Source organism: Eriocheir sinensis, unplaced genomic scaffold (assembly GCF_024679095.1).
Source record: "Eriocheir sinensis breed Jianghai 21 unplaced genomic scaffold, ASM2467909v1 Scaffold511, whole genome shotgun sequence".
NCBI classification, from domain to species: Eukaryota; Metazoa; Arthropoda; class Malacostraca; order Decapoda; family Varunidae; genus Eriocheir; species Eriocheir sinensis.
The window spans coordinates 270,501-289,372 of NW_026111845.1; the positions used below are offsets into that span (position 1 = coordinate 270,501).

At 41.5% G+C, this 18,872-nt stretch overlaps 2 protein-coding genes across 3 annotated transcripts in view; both read left to right on the top strand.

The window, feature by feature from the left end:
* Positions 1 to 1,741, top strand: part of LOC126992867 (uncharacterized) — a 28,238-nt gene extending 26,497 nt beyond the window's left edge. For both annotated transcript variants that reach the window (XM_050851684.1, XM_050851683.1), the window contains exon 4: positions 163 to 1,741. In XM_050851684.1, the coding sequence (XP_050707641.1) occupies positions 163 to 236 (74 nt within the window). In that variant the 3' untranslated portion in view covers positions 237 to 1,741. The remainder of the gene's footprint in view (positions 1 to 162) is intronic.
* Positions 1,742 to 4,116: 2,375 nt separating this feature from the next.
* On the top strand, positions 4,117 to 18,872 carry LOC126992875 (2-oxoadipate dehydrogenase complex component E1-like). Its single transcript, XM_050851696.1, has 18 exons — positions 4,117 to 4,654; positions 5,308 to 5,425; positions 5,811 to 5,979; positions 6,246 to 6,465; positions 6,807 to 6,968; positions 8,004 to 8,194; positions 9,382 to 9,495; positions 10,360 to 10,467; positions 10,764 to 10,921; positions 11,141 to 11,276; positions 11,956 to 12,087; positions 12,811 to 12,931; positions 13,066 to 13,362; positions 13,595 to 13,797; positions 13,994 to 14,114; positions 14,345 to 14,533; positions 14,798 to 14,883; positions 15,461 to 18,872. Exons 1-18 carry the CDS (start codon positions 4,495 to 4,497, stop codon positions 15,563 to 15,565), a joined length of 2,790 nt encoding a protein of 929 aa, XP_050707653.1. The 5' UTR covers positions 4,117 to 4,494; the 3' UTR covers positions 15,566 to 18,872.

Here is an 18,872-nt window from a genome sequence, read left to right on the forward strand (position 1 = left end):
TCTGCGAGTTTGAAGGTAAGAGACTCACCCTTCAAAAAAGTTGGAAAGTTTCGTTTAGTCGGCGCAACATCTGTGGTCATATGCCGGTCCCACCCTTCAAAAAGACCTACCGACCCCTTACCTAACATTGCGCCTCATGCTGCCTTTCTCTCCCTCCTACAGTCCAAGGCCCCGAGGACTCCTTCACCTCAGACCGCCGACCAGTGCCACGACTCCTCCGTTATCTGCAGAAGTGAGGGTCGAGCCCCGCCGCGAGGAGACAGGAAGGAGAGGAGAACCGCGACATCGAGAAGAGAGAGACGCCACCATGCATAAAACTGAACTGTCGGGATGAAGCAGCCGCCTCTGTTGACCACGAGTGACCGAGGACGGCGTGAGGACAACAAACCTAAACAAATGTCTCCATAACATTGAGAAAAGGGAGAAAAGAGTAAATATAGGAGTCATATGGGACGGATTTTATAAGGGGAAAAGTACATTCGCTAAATTTACAATATGGATGACGAAAAAAAATAGGGAAATCAATACACAGAAGCTGGAAAATGGTTGAGTAATAGAGTAGGCAAAAGACAAGGAGAACGTATCACCGAAAATGCTAAAGACCATGTTTCTGAACCGCCAATTGAATACCGATGTGCAGGAAGATGGAAAGAGGGAGCCAGCCAATAGTGTGGAAGCCGCGTTAGTAACCAAACCTTCCATCACAACACCCAAGTGCCAAAATAGTTTACGAGAATTAGTCCCAAAAATAACGAAGATGATGTGTATGACCTGCTTGCCCTCGACTGATACTGAAAACGCTCCACGACAACCAACAACGACAAGAACAAGAAAACGCAACATCAATATCAACATCATCATCCCGTGTGAGTGGCAGAACGATGAGCAAACATGAATAATTTGCGAGGGAAAAAAAAAAATCGGAAACAACTGAACGAGGAGACAAAATGCGCAAGGATCTACATCCCTTCTCTACAAGTCATCCCTTTCCCCATCTCACTGCAATTCCTGTCTTATTTATGTCAATATTTATTATTTATAGAATGTGACTATTTATTAAAAATACTTTAAGCCTGATATAGCCATTGTTAGTGTTTCATTTATTTGAAGCCACGGGGACACACACACACACACACACACACACACACACACACCAAGTCGCTTTAACATTTTACAAACAGCCTACATAATAAGACATGTACACTTTTAATGAATCCCTTTAACTTCTATATTCGCTATCAGAGTCAACACAAATATACAATTATTAGTCCATATGAATAATCTTCCTTAAATCACTATGTATGTCGATGAGCCACTTTGTGTATGTGACTATTCAACAACACACAAACACGATACACTTTCAGCAGATGCAAACCACTTTACACAGACACACTACATGATTACACTTACCAAGAATCTCACTCATTTTTGTCTGCCTCGTTGACGCCATTACTTGCCGTTTGGACCGAGCCGATTGAGGCTGAGCAAACTTTCCTTTTCTCCTTAAATTAAGTGTCCACTCCTAATTCTCTAGCAACCAAGCAGGAAACTGTAATGGCCGCGACAACATATCACCACACAACACGTTACGATACAACAGCACAATATGCTTGCACAATACAGAATACAATACACGCGACACGCAAGTCCAGACCAAACAGCCACAAGCCGAGGTATAGAGTTACGTAGAACCAAACTTACAAACAAATCCTACAAAAGCAGTAAATGATCACAGAGCCGCTCAACTGTTTTATTAACCTGCTTGTTACTCACCACAGCGTACTTTTTGAATATCGCCTTTCGTTTTAGGAGCAGCACGTTGCGGGTATTTTTTCCCCTGTCACTCTTTCTGGTGGGCTTTCTCCTTTTCTGGCATGTAATTGTTTGTGGGAGATGGAAAGCAACGTGTCTTCATCGTCACCATTGCATGTGTTCAGAACAACCAGAAAAATAGTTGTCAGGGGTTCGAAGCAGCGAGTCATGACAATCGTATCTGGGTTGAAGATTAGAAGCAGGAAATCTACTGACTATTGTATACGGGTTCATAACTGTTACAAAAGGAGTCAAGAGGGCTGCCGCAGGTGAGTAAAACTTACATACAGGTATACACGTTCCCTTCTGCATTATTGATCTACTGGTAATGATTCTCCTACATTAAGTACACAGCTCATGATCGTGTGAGGACGAGTGTTTCGTTTGCAGTTTCCAACGATGAGATGATTTGATTATGTTTACGGAAGCTTTTAGTGCTCAATTACCTCGTTAACAGTGATTACACGTCTAATATCGGCGATCCAGTTGCACGTGAAAACAATAATTGACCAATGACGTGAAAAATATAAAGGTTAACACACACACACACACACACACACACACACACACACACACCTGGATACATAATCGTTCACTGATATAAAATCAGAACTAAAATTGCATATAATAATTATAGATCCTGCATTTGTAACTAAACACACACACATCGAACATTTATATCTGCAGCTGCGATGAATGCCTCCAGAGGTAAGAAGAAAACTTGAAAGGCGTGGATATTCATCGCTCACTGTTTTATGGCCACTGTAAGTCAGTACGCATTGTCATATCAGAAAGAATCCCCCATATTTGGCAGGTATATAACCATGACAACGAAGACGATGCACGAGGAGTTACATGATTCTCTTCCTTCACTGTAATCCATATCCTGCTGGAGTGCATCAATCTCAAACACTCGTCATAGCGGCTACTTCGCCTTCCTCAATGAGTATCTGTTGGGCTTCCCAGAGAATATTTTTCTCCATAGGAAGTTTTCTTTTTTTAATTGCTGTACGGCTTGTGACCAGGGGGTCACGGCTCGTACACGAGGTGTTCACGGCCCGTGCAATTTTATAAATAAATTTCTTAAAAATCTGGCATTGCAAAAAGACTCAAACCCAAATGCCTTAAGTGATCCTAAGGCTGTGGGCTTCCTTTGAGGTATCAGTTTAGATTGTTTGGACTTCCAATTCTGCAAGTGATGACAGTGTTTTAACTCGTAATTTTTAGGTGGTTTTCTATGCTCGTCAAATGTAACCATGCAGGCTTTACAATAACATTTGCGTCCACTAATAGCTGTACGACTCGTGAACTGCCCACATGTTTGTTTACGGGATTCCCACGAACACAAAAACTCGGCACAAGAATAACTTTCCATGCAAATATCTTTTCAATATGATCATATTCGCCATGGAAAAAGCGAGACAATCCTCGATGTTTTGCTTCGACAAGACGGCCTTAATTTGTACGTCTCGTGACCGTGTACGAATTATGTCCACCTCACCCTACAGGTGAAATTAATGTTTTATTCAAGCCATATTAATAAATGAAACATGTAGATCCCATACCAAAGTAGAATTTGACTCTTATAGATCACATGGCTATGTAGATCGCATACTCCTCCCTTGTTGTGCTTCCCTTCCACCATATCTTTTAGTTTCATCATGGTGCTACCTACACATGTATTAATTGTTGTATAATCGCACTCTGTCCTGCCCTGGGGGTTGGGATCTCGCCTCTCCCTTCTTCTCGTGTTTTAACATAAACTATCAATGACTCAAAGTAGCACCGATTAGTCACTATGGGCAGAATGAACCTGCTGCAGACTGTATAGTGTGCTTCCCTGCTGACCTCTGCTGGCCGGGGCTGCCACAGGAAGGCCGTGGACAGGAGTAATTGATGCTGGATGGTGCACAACCACTACAAGCTCAGTCCCTTATGTCTGCTCCCTTGACTAAATCAAGGCCTTTATTTTTTTTAGCACTTGTCCCCTACCATTGTATCTTTTTAATATCCTGGTGTTACTTCCACATGTATCCTTAGTTGTATAATCATACTCTGTACTGCCTGGGGGTTGGGATGGCATGCTCCTCCCTTCTCCTTTGTTACTTGCAACACTAAACTATCAATCAACCATTACAAGTTGTAGTGACTTGTACTACTGATGGTGCATTATCCCGGCAGGCTATGGCAGCGCACGGTCTCCTTCTGCTCAGCGACACTTCCCTTCATTTATGTAACCTTTCACATCTTCTTGAACTCACACCGTATTAATATTACCCCGAGAAGTTGGCACCCACCTCCCGGGCCGGCCAATCACCTGCCTCGCCTGACCTCCTCCGAATCCCCGCCCGGCCTGACACAATGCTCTTCTTCCGCGTTTTTCCGATATACTATACAACATTTAAGGGTTATCAGCCTCCTACATTTTTACTGAAGGCTTCATAAAGATAACATGTACGCGATAACGGGCAAATAAAATGACTTCACACCTTAAAGCCAGCCTAAAGTTCAGCGCCACCGTCGGGAGAAGTTGAGTTCCTGTGAGTGTGCCGTGCAAGTGCAACCAGTGGCACCCAGCACACGTGAAGTACCGGGCTTTAACTAATGGCGTGTATTTAATAGGACCCTAGTGTTGCATTGCCCTACATTGCCGTGATCTAGAGGACAAGAAACCTCGGAATCATGAACTTGGTGAGGACATCAAGGCAGGTGGTGGGTCTGCGGCAGGCACTCACCCTCCTGCAGAAGGCCACGGCGGGGGGCGGCGGGGGGCAGACCAGGCACTACCACTCCCTGCAGGGGGTCTACGGCCACAAGCACCAGGAGCCCAAGGACTTCTCATGTGAGGGTTGTTATGCGGTATATACATCACAATTATAAAACACATTAAACAAGGGGCGTAGGGTATCGGAAAAGCCGCTTATTAGAACCTGATTGATCTCCATTTAGAACTTGGTTAATGCCTCTGGACCTTAATTGAATGCTTTGAAAATTACCCTTGATATTAAGTTGTTTCTCCTGTAAGTGTGTGTAGTAATGCCTCTGGACCCTAATTGAACGCTTTGAAAATTACCCTTGATATTAATTTCCCCTGTATGTGCAGTAATGCCTCTAGACCCTAATTGAACGCTTTGAAAATTACCCTCGATATTAATTTCCCCTGTAAGTGTGTGCAGTAATACCTCTGTTTGGACCCTAATTTAATGCTTTGAAAATTACCCTTGATATTAATTTTCCCTGTAAGTGTGTGTAGATGCATAAGGGATATGAAGCGTGAAAAATGAGAAAAAATCACCCCTCACACAAACCATTTCATTATATATATCAAAGCATTTGTGATCAGATTATGTATCATCTTTTTTTGGGGGGGTTTATATCGTGGCACAAATTTGGCCCATCTTTGCTACACGGTAAAGCCACAAATTTAGCCCGTCGCTGCTGCTGGGTTAAGGTGATATAAGCCTCGCCATTCATACTGCCATCCTTTCCACGCAGTACCAGAAGATGTTGTTCAGCGGAGAGCAGAGGAGAGCAATCTATTCCGGTGGATCAGTGCTTATCGAGAGTATGGTCACCTGACAGCAGACATCAACCCAATCAAGCCAAACAGCAGGTGAGGCAGGAGAATAGCCAGGTGTTAGGTTTGAAGCCCCTATGAAAGGTAAAGTTTGCTGTCATTAATAGTTTGATTGGTGTCAGTTAAAATTATACCCTCCGCAGACAGCTGTACTCAAAAGACAGGTGAATCTTGCACTATGTGTTGGTTCCTTTTTAATTTAGAAATCATCATAATTTTCTGCCATTAATAATACACTCCAGAACAGCAGCCTCTCCTTATGTCTTCCACTACTCTTGTGTTATTGTACTCCATCATTAGAATGTCATATTCGTCAACTTTTGTCTGTTCTCTGATCCTTGATGCTCGCCTTCTATCTTCATGATATATCCCATTTTTGCACTTGATTGATGATGAAGTTTAAAGAGAGTAAATTTCTCAGACAGGTGCCGGAGCTGGCGCCTGAGCTGTATGGCCTCAGCAGCAGTGCCTCATACAACCCTCGAGGCCTTTTGGCTGGCTGTGAGGGCAGCTACAGTCTCCAGCAGCTGCAGGACATCCTGAAGGAGAAATATTGTGGCCACATTGGTGTGGAGTTTTCCTATTTACCTGTAAATTTCTTTTACCTCTTCTTAACTCTTAAGTGTTTCATGATCACTATTTAGGATCCAAAGCTACTGAAGGTAGTCCTCAGCATTCCATGTCATATTTATGATTCAGATATCATTATTTCTACAAAGGTAAATATTTTTCAAAATTTGCCTTAAGTATAAAAAATATCATGTAAGAGACCTCAGAATTATGTTCCTGCATATATGTGCATACAGATGCCTTTGTATAGTCACTAAAGCATTATTTTTTTATGTATAATTTTCAGACCCTAGAGGAGAGGGAATGGTTTGCTAATTCTGTTGAAGGTCTCTCTGACGAAGTCATTACTGCAGAAGAACGTGTCAGGCTAGCAAGAGACCTGCTGTGCTCCCAGGCTTTTGACAACTTTTTAGCAACTAAGTTCCAAAGTGTGAAGCGTTACGGTGCGGAAGGAGGAGAATCCATGCTGGGCTTTTTCACAGAGACCTTCAGAAAGGCAGCTCAAGGTGAGGCGATATGTATTAATATTTGGTTATCTAATAGTTGCTTATAATTAGAAGCAACCTACGTTTTAATTTTCTTCTCATCCCTATGATTTGAGCTTCCATTCTTGCTGCTTGTGAATCCTTGAAATATCTTCATGACTAGTTTCACATAATTACTTCTTTACTGCACATTTGTAAAAGTTTCAGAGAAGAGTTTTAATGTATAAAGTATAATAGAAACCCTTATCATAATCTGTCAAAGGAAATATATAAATTTTCTTTATCATACTTGGGAATTTAATTGTGTAAAGGACAGATATTAATGGTTGGACGACTGAAAAGGTGATTTTGGAGTCCCACAGAGGGTGTGGAGCAGGTTGTGGTGGGCATGGCTCACCGGGGTCGCCTGAACCTGCTGACCGGCATTCTGCAGTATCCTGTCACCATCATGTTCCAGAAGATGAAAGGGATGCCAGAGTTCCCTAGCGATGTCAAGTTTATTGGGGATGTCCTCTCCCACCTAGGTAATGCCTTCTACTTAGCACATAAGAACATAACGTAAGGAGATTGCAAGAGGTCAGTTGGCCTATACAAGGCAGCTCCTATAAGCCAAACCCCACCTAACCTCACTATCTATGAATTTATCCAACCTCTTCTTGAATGTATATCTATGGTAGTGGCACCCACAACATGACTGCCAAGCCTGTTTCTCTCATCTACCACGCTATTGGTAAACCAATTCTTGCCTATGTCTTTGTTGAATCTGAATTTATCTAGCTTAAAACTGTTGCTACATGTCCTGCATGGCTCTTTTACAACCAAAACCCAATTAACATCCCCTTTATTAAAGCCTAAACTTAACCTAACATAACCTAACAACATGAAAAAAAACACTATATGTCTAGACTCAGAAAATTCATATATGCTTCCTTACTAATGAGACTCTATGCAACAAAGTGAGGTCATTCTTTCTTGATTTATACCATAAGGTGCTGGCTATCATGTGTTTGAAGATACCTTAAACTTAACCTAACGTAACCTAACAAAACCCGATAGTTAACTATAGGTCTTGACTCAGAAAATTCATATATACTTCCTTACTAATGAGGCTTGCTATACAGCAAAGTGAGATCATTCTTTGTTGATTTATAGCATAAGGTGCTGAATGTGTGTGTGGATGTGCATGCTTGAGTGTTCGTACCTAGTGATTGTATGTTTATAGGATTGAGCAAGGCTCATATTGTCCCAATTTTAAAACTATCTTGTTATAAATCTCTTTCAATCTTTTAATTCTATTTATACATGAAACTTCATAAGAACAAAAGAAGCTCAGATCTGGTAGTACATTCCACTGATCAACTGCTTTATATGGGAAACTGAATTTTCTTGCATCCTCATCACCTCTTTTCTTTAATATTTTCTGTTGTTTACTTGATATATGTTTCCCAAGTGATATTAATTTTTCTGTAAAATAAGTGTTTTTGTGTTAAATGAATGTTTTCTGTTCCCTATTTCTGTACATCTTGATGTTCTGTATTCATATTTGATGTTTTTAACAGCCATATCAGTTGACTTGGAGGTGGGAGGACCAAATCCCTTGTACGTCTCAATGCTGCCAAACCCTTCTCACCTTGAGGCTGTGAATCCTGTGGTCTGCGGCAAGACCCGGGCCCGGCAAAGGACCCTTGGGGAGGGCTACTACTCCTCAGACCCTGATGCTCGGCCAGGGGAGAAAGTGGTGTGCCTGCAAGTGAGTCTGCCTGGGTTATCATGTTCAGGGGTTGACAGTTATGGAAGTGAGGTTTTATCAAAGACAGAGAAACTTATTTCTCATTTGAGACACACAGTTTTCTCTTTGTTGGATAGAAATATTGGCTCGTTTGTAGCTCTCCTTTGATTTGAATTACATGTAGTGCCTATCAACTAACACTAATACAAAATGTTTCAAGAAATTGCCGGCTGTTGCGGATATTTGGAGGCAAGTGTCTACATAAATATATATCTGATATCCTTGAAATGGATGGATAGCCTTGAAATGGATGCAATTATGGAAGTCTTCTAGTAAATGGACTGGCATTATTTACTTATTTTTAATGTTTATTGAATACAAATGCATTCTAAATGGGGTTAAACTCATTTGTCTACTTGTTGACTCCATTCCTGCCTGCATGTGTCAGGTGGCATCCCAATTAGCCACCACAAGGAAGGGAGCTCATCATTTGTGCATGCATGGCCTTAGTTGCCAACCCTCTAACTCAGGGGATGCTAGACTATCCAAGGCAGGGACGTTCTTTTCCCTAAGCCGAGATGTACTTGCCACACACCCCATGTGTCACCATCATTTCTTGAGCCATTGCTACCCCTCTGCAGGCCAAAGGACTTTCCCAGCATTTTCTACCTCTATCTGATGTTATGTACTCCATCCTACTCTGGCAAATGCTTGGATTTCATCTCCATTTGGTCTTCTGTGCTGCCTTCTACAGTTTCTGTGTGGCCACTGCTACTTTGGCTGCCCATCTGTTTTTAGTTTTATGGATGATGTGACCTGCTCAAGTCTATCCTTATTCTTAAGTGCCATCACTACATCTTCTTCCATTGTGTGTTCCTTACTCCATGATGCATGCTTCCTGTCTCCGTGATATGCCAAGCATTTTTCTCCATTCTTCTTTGTACTCTTCATTGCTTTCTCTTTAAATCTTGTGTTAGATACAAAGTTTGTGAATCATATCTAAGATTGGGAGGATTCACTTAATGTATTGGAAAAAAAATCAGGTGATGTGACATATGTTGTTTTGAAAGTAGTGGCTTATGATGTAAGTTTGTAGGTCTTCAATATAAAGTGTTAGTATTGAATAAGATAGTGTTGAAGGAAGATACATATAAGTGATTTGCAAAATGTAACTGTGTAAGCAGTGTCTTGATGCCTCCCTTCTGCAGGTGCACGGGGACGCAGCTCTCTCAGGGCAGGGGGTGATTCAGGAGACCCTCGCCCTCTCTGCTGTGCCCCACTTCAACATTGGGGGAGCTTTGCATGTTGCCATCAACAATCAGGTATGTATTGTATACCAATGTAATTATTTTGTATGTTTACATTATATTTTTCTTTCATTCTTTTTTTTAGATACCACCTATAGTGCCTGTAGACTTTCTTTGGGGTATCCCTTGGACAAACCCAGCCCATTATTGGTGCGGGCAAATTTTGTTTATAGTGGTTGCTGTGATGTATGGCTCTTGCTTGACCCATGCTGACCCCTGATGCTCCAGTTGAACAAAGTTGCTGAAGTTAGAGTTGATTGAAGATTTGGGCAGCATGTGGGTAATCTTCCGCCACTCGGCGATGGTTGGAAATTGTCAGTGACCGTTAGTCGAACTCAGGCGTAGGTCCTCAGGCTCACCACACCCACACACTGACTACTCGGCCACCGCCTCCAAATTATGTTGTTTCATTAAAGTATCTTGGTGATTGACAGAGGCTGCCGAACTGAGTAAATATCATTGTACATGAATTGGAAAACTAAGTTAACCGACAGAGGAAAACAAAGTGCAAAGTGACATTAAGTGCCATATTTTTTCTTACCGCAGTTCATGATTTGATACACATTTGGGAACAACAGTTAGCGGGCTTTTTAATCTACATTTTCTTTTCGTTTCCCTTGAGTTGCTCCCTGTGCTGTAAAAAAAAAAAAATAAATAAATAAAAATAAAAAAAAATATATACCCAGCCATAGTGTGTAACATTGTGGCCAGACATGGACTTTCAAAATTATGCCACTAGGCCAAACTAGACTTCCATTGCTCATTTCACCATCTTAAGATATGTTGCACCCTTCTAGTACTAACATTACTACTCCTAACACCTTATTGATCAGCTACACCCACAAAGCATTCACTTCACACCCTGCCTCAACCCCACAGATTGGCTACACCACCCCCGGGGAGCGGACACGGTCAACAAGATACTGCACTGACGTGGCCAAGATGTGCAGCATGCCAGTCATCCATGTTAATGGTGATGACCCGGAGGTATGTCCAGTGGCAGCTCTGTGGCTGAAGTACAATGCTTTAAATTACATATCTGTTTTGTATTTAAAAAGGTTTGTCATATTTAGAAATATTTTGTTAATACTGTGTTCTTTTGGTGATCTACTTGCTCTCGTTTTAAAACTAGATATTCTTCCTTTGAATCATGATGAGAGAGACAATGAGAATAACTTAGTGCAGATCATCTTTATGTGGTGTTTTATCTTATAGTTTTGGTAGAAGGTGGACAGTGAAAGATCCTGCAGCCCAATATATTATGTCTTAATGCCCTCCCACAGGCTGTAGTGAAGGCTGCCAGGCTGGCTGTTGCTTACCAGAGAAAGTTCCGACGAGATATATTTGTGGACATACTTTGTTGGCGACGATGGGGCCACAACGAGCTGGACAACCCACGCTTCACCAACCCTTCCATGTACCAAACCATAGATGTGCGCAGGTGTGTGGGGCAGGATTATTACAGGCTTGTAAAGAGAAATTCCTCACTGAAGTGTTTTCTCCGGTCTTAGTTTTATGTTTTAACTTGTATTCACAGACACCATTTTGAATCCCCGCCCTGGCAACATTAAATAGGATAGTTGATGATGACTGATTGTTATGATGTGGAAGAGTTAATGGAATGCATTGTGTGATTGATCTACCTTTGTGCCCTCTGCAGGAGTGTGCCAGATTCCTACACTGCCCAGTTAGTGGAGGAAGGGGTCATGCAGCAAGAAGAGGTCACTAAGATCACTGCTGGCCACATGACCTTCCTTGCAGAACAGTTCAAGCTGGTGGACTCCACTGTTCCAAAAGTAATAATATTCATGCCATGTTCTTTTCTTATAATGCACATTGCCAGTATTATAAAAAAAATTCCACTAGATTATTTACATTTGTTCCATTTCATACTATGTTTCAATCCTCAAACACAGTAATGCTGCTTTCTAAATGCCACCATCATTATGAATACAGTTTTGAATTCGGTGATTGGTGGCATCCTCTCCTTTTACTCACAACTGAGAGAGTCCGGGTTCGATTCCCGGGCGGAGTGGAAAAATTTGGGCGGCTTTTCCGATACCCTACGCCCCTGTACACCCAGCAGTGAATGGGTACCAGGTATTAATCGGGGGTTGTGTCCCATCTCTTGGGATCTGTTCCCTTCTCTTAGAATTCCTTCCCCTTTTTGTCTCTCTCCGGCATATGACCACAGATGTTGCGCCGACTAAACGAAACTTTCCAACTTTTTCTCCTTTTACTTTATTATGACCAATACTACTCACATCTTGAGACATTTGACTAGTTTGTTATTGCAATAGTGAGATGTATCTGTTTTCATCCTGATACATATTTTGATAATATATAATTAAAATTTTACTTCTGAGACAAAAGGTAGAGTCATATGTAATCATGATTGGCCAACACATGTAGAAAATATGAGTCATGATAAGTTGTGGGATTTTACTACAACCTTGGTGCCTCTTCTCCTTTCAGGCACCTCACCTAGAGAAGCAGTGGGCAGGGCTGGTCCAGGCTCCCTCATCCCTGCAGGTTTGGGACACAGGCTTGGACACCAAAACTCTGCAGTATTTGGGAGCAAAATCTGTAGAGGTTCCAGAAAATTTTGTAAGCATCTATAGCAGATTTCTGTCTTTTGTCTTTTTCTCCAATGTCCTGTTACCTGATAGAAACTTCCATCTCCAGCTTTCCTTGTTTTGTCACCTAATTGCTTGCCTACTATCTCTCCAATTCATCCACTATTGATCATTTCACTGGTGGAGACCCCTGACACCTCTACCTCAATCCTCCCTTCACAAAGTCACCCTCATTCATTCTTATCTCCACACCATCTCAGAGCACTCCTTTTCTCCCATTCCACCACTCCTTTTATTGTTACACCCATGCCAAATCTCATGCATGCTTTCATTATGTTCTCCATCCCATCCTGACACACCACACTCACCTCATGTCACTCATTTCTACTGGGCACATTTGTAACTGCTGAGGTTTATTCAACTTCTGTGTCTGGTACTTAGGACACAGTTGGGAGGATGATGATATTTCTTATACCCTTCATTACACCCATACTTACCCTTCTTCCTTTTGCATCTCTCCAAAGCATTTATTTATTACCTGTCTGCCCTTCATTGGTCTCCCTCCTTGCATCCACAGAATTGTTTCTAAGTACTTAACCTTAATTACATCCTCCATCCTCTCAGCCATGAGCACATTTGTAGTTAATGGAGAAAAGATCTCTTAAGTGCAGTGAACAATGTTATCATGCACAAATTATCAGTAATGACTGAGTATGGTAATGCACAACTCAAACAAATCATCTTGCCCCAACAGAATGTCCACAAACACCTGAAGAAGACCCACATAGAGGCAAGGCTACAGAAGCTTGCAGAAGGCCGTAGTCTGGATTGGGCTACAGCAGAAGCCTTGGCCTTTTCCTCACTGTTGTACCAAGGTCAGTGCTCAACTTCTAATGCAACATGAAGAAAACAAATTGGAGATCATTAATCATGCATGCCTAACTATATCAACTATAATTGTTGCTAAGAATAACTGACCCTTTTGTTACTTTGCTACACATTCTCCCAGGGTTCAATGTGCGAATCAGTGGCCAGGATGTGGGTCGGGGCACCTTCTCCCAGCGCCACTGTATGCTGGTTGACCAGGAGACTGATGAAATGTACATTCCCCTCAACCACATCAGTGAAGACCAGAGTGGCAAGCTGGAGGTGGCCAACAGCATTCTCTCTGAGGAGGCAGTGCTGGGCTTTGAGTATGGCATGTCTGTGGAAAGCCCCAAGACCTTATGCATCTGGGAGGCTCAGTTTGGAGACTTCTTCAATGGGGCCCAAATCATGATCGATACTTTTGTATCTGGTGGTGAAGGTGAGGCCGTATGGTAAAATGTATTCATTAACTTTATTACCCAGTCAGTAATTGCTTTAATATTTTAGAAGCCTTTCCTATTGAGTCCTGTGCTGCACATGTAATTTCTGTATCAACTGAAGTGACATTATAAAAGTCTGAGACCACAAAACATAAAATCTCGTAGCATTCTTGAAAACATTGAACTGATACCTTCATGCCACTCCTTCCCTTGACATGCATTTCTCTGCAGCTAAGTGGTTGCTGCAGAGTTCCCTAACAATGGTGCTGCCTCATGGCTATGATGGGGCAGGTCCTGAACATTCCTCATGCCACATGGAGAGGTTCTTACAGAACAGCAGCTCCAGTGAGACAGCACCAGATGGGGAGGATGTGAACTGGTTCATTGTGAACCCCACCACACCAGCACAGTACTTCCATGCCCTCAGGCGCCAGGTAGGGCAGGAGTGAAGCCATTATTTAATTTCTCTGTGATAGATTGATTTGAATTTTTCCATTATATTACTGTCCCTTTATACTTTTACTTTGTTAGACAAATATTAAATTTTGAATATAAAAAATTGTAAAATCTTTTGCTTTGAGTGATGAATAAAAGTAAATCTGTCAACCTGATGGGTTTGGACACTCGTAGATGGTGAGGAACTACCGAAAGCCCATCATCATCGTGGGGCCCAAAGTGCTCCTTCGCCACCCGGTGGCAACCTCCACTCTGGAGGACATGGCTCCAGGAACACACTTTTTCCCTGTTATTGGTGAGTGTTTGGGTAGCCCAGATAATAATGCTGGTCACCACCATGACCATGATGCATTTAGTTGCTGAGCAAGGCTACTCCCACCAGATTTGGATTACTCTTAATTTTAATAGTTTTTACTGAAAAGTTACCTCTGAAGAAAATAATGCATGTGTATTGTAACAAGCAAGGATATAATAATGGATGACAATGTAGGTTATTACCCTAAGGTTTCCATTTTGTTGCTCCAGGTGACTCAAGTGTTAACCCAACCAGTGTGAGGAAAGTTGTGTTTGTGAGTGGGAAGCACTACTACACACTGCTGGGGGAGAGGGAGGCTCGGGGCATCAAGGACACGGCCATCATCAGAGTGGAGAGTCTGTGTCCCTTCCCAACACAGGAGATCAGTGAGGAATTGCAGAAATACAAGCAGGCAAAGAGTAAGTTGCTTTACACCTTTTTATTAACATTATTTTTTGTTTTGCATTCTGCACCGTTTAGTGTTGGTTATATCATAAACTGTTTTGCTAGTTTATTACTGCCTTGTGATTTTATATCTTTGGAAAATGTTCCCAGTACATTTCTCAGAGTTAATAATGCATGGCAGCTGTTTCCTACCATCGTTAACAGCTACTCAATAGACTACCAATGATTATATGGGTTGTGGTTTGATGTCTGGTATTGACAGTGTTTTGTTGTTCCAGAGTTTGTGTGGTCTCAGGAGGAGCACCGCAACATGGGGGCGTGGTTCTTCGTCCACCCTCGGTTTGAAAATCTTTGCTCTATCAAAGTGAGTGTTGTGACAATCTTACATAACTGCATCCAAGAATTAGCAACGGGGATTTCTTAATGGTCCCTCCCATGCGAGAAAAAAGAAAAAATCATCATTCACAATTCCATATTTGTCATTCATTACCATCAGTTTATGGCTATAGTATTTTTGGGGGTTTAAATCATTTAAGTATCACTCTTTGTGGTCTGAGAGAGAAATTTAGCCGTAAATGTTAAGTTAATAATCATCATTGAACTATTTACTGTTGAAATAATGTTGAAAAAGATCAGATTTTTTTTGTCATGAAAGAATTTGTGTTTGATAGTAGTAATGTCCTTGTGCTTACATATCATTTGTTTTTATTTTATGAGTATACAGGGATTTAATGTTTTTATTATTTATTTTTTTACATTGGTTTGTTAGTTTCCTGTTTCCAGACTGCTAATATAGGAACACTGTGGCAAATCAGATAAAACAGTAATATGAAAATGTCACTATGATGTTGAGGTTAAGTGTGTAAGGATCTCTACACTTGGTTGTGAGTAACTACTTGAGGGCAGAGAGACTAACGGGTTTTCTATTTTGTCCACACTAGCTGGAGTATGCGGGGCGGGACGTGTCGGCCATCCCAGCTGCTGGTGTAGCTCAGGCCCACAAAGTTGAAGCTCAGGAATTGCTCAATAAGACCTTTGCACTCTAACTGGCATTCCATGAAGAGTTCCTAGTCAGAGGAGTACCTATAGTAAAGGTAACATTTTAACTGCACTTAATGGATGATTCGCAAGTCAATATTATCCAATTTCTGATAAACAGAATTCAGAAGCTATTCTTATTACATTCTTAAAAATTTATTTAGGACTTATAAGCTAACATTAGCTTTTAAAGAATAAGATGTAAATGAATCTGACTAGTTTGAAGACTTGGTATATGAACTAACACATTATAGTGTTAGAAATGATCAAAGATTTATGAGCTAACAGTATCTGATTTGTGTGGCAATTGGAATTAGAATTTTAAAACTAGTCAGTTTAGCAATGCTCACATGACAGTTTGAGTTAAAGTATATAGTCTTTTATTTAGGTGAAAATGCACTTGCCTTCCAAGGTGCCCTTTTGCCACAGAAAGTTTCCTGCCAGCTGATTGGTTGAAAATTCAATGCCCAAATACGTCTTTTGATTTGATATAATTACCAGGTAATGTGAACCAACACTTAAGTAAATAAGTTTCTCCATCTGCTATAAGTAATAACAATTAAAAATGGTAATGAGTAAATAGATAGTGAAGTGATATTCAGGAAAGTCTATTTGTTAATGTTGACATTAACACACAAGCACGTGTTTGGCTGCAGACTATTTCTTATGAAATTTTCACATGACTATCGTTATATTCATTAGTTCCGTAATTAGAGATGGGAAAATACTATTAATATGTAGTTTTATCTGATGTATTGTGATCTACAGAATAGGTTTACTGAATAGCATACTGCTACGACACACACCCTCATGCTCTCATCTATAGTCTTCCAAATATGTCGAGGCTGGTCTGGCGTAGCCTCCCGTGGGTCCTTTCCTCCCCTCTGCTCGGCCACACAGTCCCAACTCCTATCTCTTCCTCTCATATGTAAGCTATAGGTAACATATGAGAGGAAAAAATAGGTGTTGGGAGTGTGTGGCAGAGCAGAGGGGAGAAATGGACCCGCGGGAGCCAACGCCAGAACGGACTCGACAATTTGGTTTCACTATAAGTCATTAGAAGTTGATGATTACATGTTTTCTTGTTTGTAGTGCAACTTGCTTATCAGTTAAAACATGTGGAAAAATCCATATGAAGTAGCATTCAGAACAAATGCTTGTGTTGCTGACTAAGGTAACTGATGTCAACTTATCAAGCTTTACCACTTACCAGCACATTACTTCATAATATATTTAGTCATTATCATTTTTAATTGACAACATATGTATGAGGGAGAGGAGAGCCAATAATTAAGTGTTGGTTCACATTACCTGGTAGTCATTTCAAATAAAATTATATATTCGAACATTGTTTATTCAAGCGATCAGCTAGCAGGAAACTGTTTGGAAAAAGGGCGCCTCTGCGGGTGAGCCAATTTTTGCAGCAATAAAAAAATACCGTAGCTAAGTTTAATTGACTTAATTGGAACTTTCTATATTTTTCTCATGCTGGTCTCACAGCCTGAACAAATGAGCAGTGGAGGATTTGAGAATGTCAAATGTTTATCTCAAATACAAGTGTCTTCCATTTGAGGTATAGGAAATGTGAATAACTGAACCTGTGAGGAACTGAACAATGAAGGGAGGTAAGTGTAGTGCACTGCTCTCCTGTCTTGCCTTCATACAGTGACAAACACTCCACAGGTTTGTCAGGTGTACAGCAAGTGCCTGGCCATCTCTTACCCTTCCCACATCACAGTCTTCCATTCATGACAAATTTTATTACTTCATTTTAAGATACATCCGGTTGTTTTTATGGCTGCTAGGCAGTGGACTGAGGGTGAAAGTTTTATTGGGTTTAAAAGATGTTTCATCATCTATTGATAATGGCTTTGTATTAGTATGATGTGGATGGTGTTACACACACACACACACACACACACACACACACACACTCAGGGGTAGAGCGTCTGGCTCACAACCAGAAGGACCGGGGTTCAATTCCCCGGCCGGGTGAAGATAAGTTGGGTTTATCTTCTTTCATGTGTAGCCCCTGTTCACCTAGCAGTGAGTAGGTACACGACATCAGGCAAGGAGTTGTGACCTCGTTGTCGCGGTGTGTTGTGTGTGAGTGGTCTCAGTCCTACCCAAAGATCGGTACTACGAGCTCTGTGCTCTTCCGTAGGGGAACGGCTGGCTGTCTCGAGAGAGACCCGCAGCAGACTAAGAGGTGAAATTACACACACACACGCTCGCTACACAACCAAGAGATTCTGGGTAGTCGTTTCCTGCCTCCAGGGTGTGTATAAAGTTTCAGCCATACCCAGAGATCTGTCACTTTAGAGCTCCAAGCTCATTTGAAGAGAGTACTGGCTGGCAATTCTGAGTTCAGCGTGTGGTCAGACCATGATGGTGAACTACACTGGAGACGGAGCTCGTGAGAACTATTAATGTTCACAATTTTGAGAATAGGTTGTATAGATGCAGATGAGGAGACAACAGAGTACAAACATGACAGATCTTGTTTACTTAAACTTAGTAAACACCCCACACATGAGAGAGTGAGTGAGTGAGTGTGTGTGTGTGTGTGTGTGTGTGTGTGTGTGTGTGTGTGTGTGTGTGTGTGTGTGTGTGTGTGTGTGTCAAGTCTAGCCTGAAGAGGAAGCTTGAAGATCTGATCAGTGTTATAGATGGTTTCATTTCACTGTCCATCCACAGAGCATGAATGTTGATAGACGTAGCACATGCGTATTGTGGCTCATGAGTGGCTGAAGATTGACATGTCCGATACCACTGGCTACGTGTGATAAATATTTAAACTATTTTTCAGTAATAGAATCCGTCGGAGGGTAGTGTTGCTTTCTAAACTACCCTCCTATGGATCTATCTCTGCTGTGGTAGATGGTCACTGTTCCTCCCCTAAACCTATCAACAGTGGTGTACTGCAGGGCTCTGTCCTATCTCCCACCCTTTCTGTTCATTGATGATCCTTCAAAACAATCTGTCCTATCCACTCTTATGTCGATGACTCTACTCTGCACTACTCAACGTCTTTTGACCCGAGTGACATGTTCCAGACCATTAGCTCTATGCATTACAAAGGTACGCAGCTATAACTCCTCACCACCCAACCCTCATCTGTGCCCACCTTCCTCAGGGGAGAAATGCACATTAAAATATGTATAAATAAAGAAGTGCTCTGAATCTGTATGGCTTAGCACTGGTGATGCAGAAATAAGGATATATTGTGAAAGTGTAAGAGGATTAAAATCAAAGTGTGACATAGTTTCAGTTGTAGGTGGAAGTGTTGGATATTAAATGTGCCTTAAAGTGTAA